Source organism: Cyprinodon variegatus, unplaced genomic scaffold (genome assembly GCF_000732505.1).
Source record: "Cyprinodon variegatus isolate N-32 unplaced genomic scaffold, C_variegatus-1.0 Scaffold388, whole genome shotgun sequence".
Classification (NCBI taxonomy): domain Eukaryota; kingdom Metazoa; phylum Chordata; class Actinopteri; order Cyprinodontiformes; family Cyprinodontidae; genus Cyprinodon; species Cyprinodon variegatus.
The window spans coordinates 356,395-362,880 of record NW_015150841.1 but is presented as its reverse complement, the minus strand read 5'-3'; the positions used below and the strand labels follow the sequence as shown (position 1 = coordinate 362,880).

Sequence of the window (6,486 nt, the reverse complement as noted above, 5' to 3'; positions counted from 1 at the left end):
CTTTGACTTGTCTTAAATGTGATTAAAATGAGATCTGAGGTGCCTCCTATTCATTCTGACAGCAGCAGTCTGATTATGCTCTGACCCAAGATGGCCGCCCTATAGGCACGTCGGCCTCGCTTAGTAGAGGCGGTGGGGGGGGTTTGCTGCATGCGGTGCTGTGTTCAACAGTGCACAAATAACCATACATGCCTGCAATCACATTTATGCGCTATTTCAATTACTATATGCAAGGTTGTGATTAACTATTTCACTATTGTGATTGCTTAATACACTCTTGTGGTTTTTGGCAGGAATTTGACACCATACAGGTGGACAATTCTGTAGAATTGGTTACTCTCATGAAATGTTGGCATCTGTTGGTCCTACAAGAAAGGCTAATTTGGGGGTGTTCAATTCTGTAGGCGCTGATGTCATTGTGAAATCTGCAGCATTGGGTTGAACATGTTGTCCCAGAGAGTGGGGTGGGGCCATACCGGGGAGGTTTACAAAGCAGTTGATCTCTACAGGGAACTAACCTGAGGAACAGGAACTCCAAAGATACAGTGATAGACTTCATTCAGTTGGTACAGTGCTGTTTTATTTTCATGGTCAGAAACCTTTAAGGTAATGTATTAATAGCAAACAGTTGCCACTTGGTGGCAGCAAAGACCACTCATGATTCACAGCAGAAAAGGCAAACTCCTCAAACATACAGTAACCAAGCCTTGATCAACAACTGAGTTAAGTTCACTTAGGTATACAAACATCAAGATATTCTATAAAAAAATATTTTTGAGTAGCTAGACAGGTACTGATGTGTGACATTCACATACATGAATTCATGAAACTAAATCCATCCATCCTTTTCTCCTGCTTATTCCATCAGGGTCGCGATGGGGCCAGTGCCTATCTCAGGCAACCTAGGGGAAAAAGGCGTTATACACCCTGGACAGATCGCCAGTCTGTTGCATGGCAACACAGAGACATACAACCATGCACACACCTGACACCTAAGGACAATTTAGAGGAGCCAGTTAACCTAACAATCATGTTTTTGGACTGTGGGAGGAAGCCGGAGTACCCAGGGAGAACCCACACATGCAGAGGGAGAACATGCAACTCCATGCAGAAAGACCCCAGAGCTGGGAATCAGAACTTTCTTGCTGCAAGGCAACAGTGCTACTCAATGTGCCACAGTGCATCCCAAAAATGTAATTATAGGTGCAATGAAAAATAAAAATTTTTAAACTTTCTATGTTGTTCAGATAATAATGTCAAACAATGATTGAGATTATCCAGGTAATAATCCCATACAGTTGAGTGCTCCCATTGTCATAAATCTAAATACATGCATAGGTCAATAATGTGGGAATGGAAAGAAAAAGTATTCATATCTATTAGATATGCAGGTTCCTGCTCCATAAGCGGCTGAGCTTTAATCTGATCCGCAGCTTAGATCAGCAGGCCGTGCCACTTAGCAACGGGCTGACGGACCGAGCGTACCATCAAGGTCCAGTGCTCGTCTTCTGAGTGTCTGTCCTTCTTTACACTCAGCTGTCCGAGCAGACATTTGGAGGATTTGCCAGTTGCCTGGGTCTCGTAAACCCAGACTAAGATTTTAGTCTGCTCCAGAGGGAAGTCTGGCAGGGTGAACATGAGGACCTCATTGAAGACGGTGACCGGGCTGCGGGGGACTGCAGAAGTCTTCTGATACCTCATTTTGCTCTGATTGTACTGAATACTGATCCTGGCATACAGAGCTGTATAAGACATACACATAAAGTGAGTAGAGGTGTATGAAATCTCTGTTCTGTTTTAGGTGTCAGAATTACCTGTAGCAGAGAATGTCTCAGTGATGGCTGTTCGGACCTTCAACAGGCCAATCTCAAGCCTCTGTGAGGTTGGGAGATACTTTAATGACAGCAGTACTTCACCAACGAGATCCTGCACAGAGACAGATTTAATTTCTCCCACTGGTCATAAGGGAATTTTATTTTTTATCCTCATACTCGCCTTTCTGTGATTAAGTGCTTGGATTAACCTTACCTTCTGTGGTATCTGAAGATCTTCTTGTAGCTCTAGAGGGTAGGAGATGTTTAGCTGACCCAGAGGAACCCTGACCTCTCCAAGCACTGTGTGTCTGGAAAACTTATCAAAGTCCCTCACCTGATACAGACACATAAGCAACAAATCAGTTGTAAATTTGAATTCATTTCATCAGTTTGGATGTCATCTTCATCTGTCATTCTTTGAATATTTTTTTTTTTGGTCCAATCATATTGTTAATTAAGAAGTGTTTGTGTGCTGCAGCACCTCCATCCTAAGGGTGATGTGACGAAGCGTGTCCTTTTTCTCTGGCAGAATGCAGCTAAACTGATCTCCATACAAAGGGTTGCAGCTGCCTTTCACAACACGAGTGCGCCACTCCTGCAGCACTGTCCACAGCACAGGTGCTGTTGCTTGACCCTTACAAGATCACAGTTAAAACAACAACATGTCACGTGTGTCTGTTTATAGTGTTGGAAATTGACAGACAGTACATTTTCAGAATTACCTCCTGTTCTTTTAATCCTTCCAGTTCTGTTCCCTCCAATCCAGCACACATGAGGCGGATCTTCACAAATGGCTGCAGGCCAAAGGCCTGGCTGTTGTCCTCCAGCCCCTCCACCTGCAAAACTGTGACCACCAAACGCGCCTGCAGCTGGTCGTAGTAGATAGAGAAGCGGAGTGATCCATGAACCTGATAAAGGACATTTATAATCAAATTAGATTCTGTGACAGTTTTGTATTAACAAAGCATTGTTATGTAGATGTTTCTCCTCCCTGGAATTGTGTAAAGTTATCTTGAGATGTTCTGAGCTGTGAAGTAAATAAAAAATGGTTGTTTCTGGATCTACTCACACTCCTTATCCCTTAATCTTTATATTAATTTAGTCTCTTAATGATTTATTTTCTATGTTTCCTTACTTCCATTTTTTCTTTATAATGATAATATTGTGATATATTCTGTTTGATTAGCTTTTATTATACAATTTTAAGAACTGGTTAGGATCAGATAACATTTTGTTAATAATTCCTCACTGACTTGCATTACAAGGATAGGTGACCTAAGGTTTGTTAGGAGGAAAGCAGTAATAGAATGAAAAGATAGTTGGCAGCTTATAAAGACACATCTGAGACTGTTATACTATATAGGATTGGATTTTATAATGGGACAGTCTGTAGTTGGCACGATAAGAAAGATGCATAAAAATTAGTTTAAGTTTTATTCACACCTCCTATTACACCTACGATTAAAAAAAAAAATGTGACACATTTTTTTTTGGCAGCCCATGTGGCAGTTCATAACCTCTTGCAGGGCTGATCCCAGTGTTTCTTAAAAACTACTGTAATCATAATTTCTGTGTTTTTGTTCAATAAAACCACACTGTTTCCAATTAGGAGCCACAGTGCTGATGTCTGTTTCCATTGCTCTGCCTCATTTAGGTTAAAGTGTTGAAGTCTAGTTCCACTTGGTGTTGGGTCCCAATAGGGCAGGGATGTCAAAGTCAAGTACACCCAGGGCCAAAAAACAAATCTGCTACAAGCGGAGGGCCGGACTGGTTAAATGTTAATTAAAAAATATTGAAATGAACATAGCCTATTGAAACAAGACCTAACACATTGTTGTTGTTTTTAAAAAAAATATATTAATATCAATATTATTAACAAACTTTTATCATATTAATAAACCTATTAAGATTAATACATAAATGAAAAGGCATGCATTAAAAACCGAAAACGCATTACTGTGCTGCTCTATGATCCTACGGACGACTGCTTTCAGAAAACAGGGGAAAATATGATTGTGTTTTTCTTTTATTTATATTTTTTTTTGCTGTGCTGTAATTGTCAAATCTGTCTCTATGCGTGACCACGTCCCGCGCGTAAAGGTTCTCCACCGCCGTTGCGCACCTCAAAAAAACCCTGACTACGTGTCAGAAGATCGCCAACCTGCGCAGACCTCAAGGGGAAGTGCGCAGAGAAAAAGCAGCTGTGATTGGTCCTTGGTATGTATTTCTGGCTGTCTGTGTGGTCGTCCTTCTCTATTCGGTGCCTGAGTGTTTAAAAACCGAGGAACAACTACAATGGACAACTATGACTAAAGGTTAATCAATCTTTTTGCCAACTACATTAGCAGCACCTGTTCCACTTAGATTTCTAGCAACTCTAGATCCTTCTCTGTGACCGTGATATCTTGAAGACGCGCATTTGTTGTTTTGGAAGATAAAAACTCCTGCTAGTGCCGCCAAAGTTCTCACATTTCTCGAATAGGCTCCCCCTAGCGCTTTGCCAGGAGCTGCTGTGTGTCCCTAGAAATTCACGACCAATGGTGCAGAAGCATAACAGCAAAACTGGTTCACGACCAGACCCAAGCGACATTTGATGGGTGCGGTTTCAGTAACACGGAACACAGTAACTGCGCTGCACAAATTCTGCGCGCAGGTGTCAGCAGAGGCTGATTAAAGCCAAAATAAAAGGAGCCTGGATGGAAGGAGAGGGGAGATGATCCTGTAAGTGATAGAGACGGACACGCTGCTGAGCGAGGGGCAGGTGGGATCCGAACGCCAAGCACAGAACACCGGGAGACGGCACAGTCAGGGCAGAGGTCTGCGCCTGTAAGTAGCGCTCCATCTTGATCAGAGTATCGGTAGGAAATAGGTCTTCCGACAGAGTCTTAGTGCAGGGATGCTGGCGTTTTCCTGCATCTTTCCTTTAACTAGATCGGTCTGAAAAGCGGTCACAATCTTGTTTTCCCCTGGGAATGTAGTGTTGGTGCGGTGTTTCACGCAATGCAATGCAACGGTAGCCTGCAAAGTCACAGCTGCGGCAAAAGTGGCCATGGTTCTAATGGTAATTAAATATCATCCAGGGGCCCATGGATAAACAATTCGTGGGCCAGATCTGGCCCACAGGCCTTGACTTTGACACATGTGCAATAGAGGATGTTTTAACATTATGCAATCTCTTCACGGCACAAAAAAAGTTGGGAGGAGAAGCGGAGGCATCTGATCCCAAACAAGTTATGTTTCTGCCTGGCATCCTACCAATTGTACATAAGGACTTTAAAAAGGGACCAAACCAATAAAATAATTTCAGATAATGTGCAAAATACGACCCTTCTTATGAAGGAACATGTTTCAGTGTAGAGACGGATCTTAAAAAGATTAAGAATGAAATGTTATTTTTTTCCTGTATCTATTACCTTCCTACTGGTTTCATGCTCTCCTATGTCACGCTCTCCTTGGCTGGGTTCTGATGGAAATGATGCCTGGGACAAACAGCGACTCAGTCTGCGAGCTTCAGAACTCACATCCTCCACCTGCAGACATAAGTTTGGCTTGAAATACTGATACCGGCTTTACTTATATTTCAAATCTTTCAGACGTACTAATGAATCTTCCCTATAACGGATAACAATCTGCACTGATTTACAAAACTATAATGTCCTTTATAGATTATCACATTAAGACTACAAACTTGAAGGTACTTCACTGAGGGTTTTATGATTCATTCAATAGTTAGGAACCAGTCAAAGCCCAGACATAAATCCAATTAAAGATTTGTAGGAATGAGCGGGGTTCCTCAGCCAGACTCATTCTGCAACCAGGCTGAAGTCTCCAAGGTGGTCAAAAAACTCCATGGTGGTAAGGTTTTGGTTGTGGATGAGATCCGCCCAGAGTATCTCAGGTATGTTATGGATGTTATTAGGCTGTAATTCCCAGTTTACAGACCTATTCAATGCTGAGTGGCAATCTGGGACAATGCCCCTGGACTGGCAGACTGGGGTGTCAGTACGATGTGTTCCAACTGCAGGGATATCACACTTCTCAGCCTCTGTGGAAAGGGTCCTGGGTGCTGGAGAGGAAAATCCACCTGATTGTCGAACCCCAGCTTCAGGAGGGATAGTGTGGTTCCGGTCCTGGCCATGGCACAATGGACCAGCACTACACCTTGTGTAGAAATTGACCTTGTGTTTTAAAGTTTAGCCAGAATCTTACTGCTAGTATTCAGTTACGAAGATCAGCAGACTATCCAAATAACTGTTGGAGTGAAGTCAAACACACCTGACATGGAAGTGAGCACCGCACAAACACCACACCCATCAGGTGCTTTTCTCAACCCACTTCTCCTGCAGGTGTAATTACATTGCTTATGACATATTCACCACCACCTTATGACAAGTGTTTGCTTGGTGTCATTGTGTGACAGATGGAAATGTAAAATAGAAGCATGACCTAAAATATGTCCTAGTATTTTTTATGAAAAATAAATATCTTGGTGTGTTTGATAACTCTAGGTCTACACTTCCCTTTGATGACTAGAATAGATTCTCTCAGTAAAGACTTGATAAAATAGATAGCATCAGATGTGCTACCTATCTATCTATCTATCTATCTATCTATCTATCTATCTATCTATCTATCTATCTATCTATCTATCTATCTATCTATCTATCTATCT

At 42.1% G+C, this 6,486-nt stretch overlaps 1 protein-coding gene across 2 annotated transcripts in view; it reads right to left on the bottom strand.

Annotated features, from left to right (window-relative positions):
* Positions 1-1,051: 1,051 nt before the first annotated feature.
* Positions 1,052-6,486, bottom strand: part of LOC107092633 (synaptotagmin-2-like) — a 7,484-nt gene continuing 2,049 nt past the window's right edge. Inside the window, exons 4-9 of one of the 2 annotated variants that reach the window (XM_015387217.1) lie at positions 5,228-5,344; positions 2,537-2,722; positions 2,296-2,448; positions 2,029-2,148; positions 1,815-1,926; positions 1,052-1,742 (exon numbers count right to left, since the gene is read on the bottom strand). In XM_015387217.1, coding sequence (XP_015242703.1) covers positions 1,435-1,742; positions 1,815-1,926; positions 2,029-2,148; positions 2,296-2,448; positions 2,537-2,722; positions 5,228-5,344 — 996 coding nt within the window. In that variant the 3' untranslated portion in view covers positions 1,052-1,434. The remainder of the gene's footprint in view (positions 1,743-1,814; positions 1,927-2,028; positions 2,149-2,295; positions 2,449-2,536; positions 2,723-5,227; positions 5,345-6,486) is intronic. The other variant, XM_015387218.1, reaches the window with a different exon arrangement.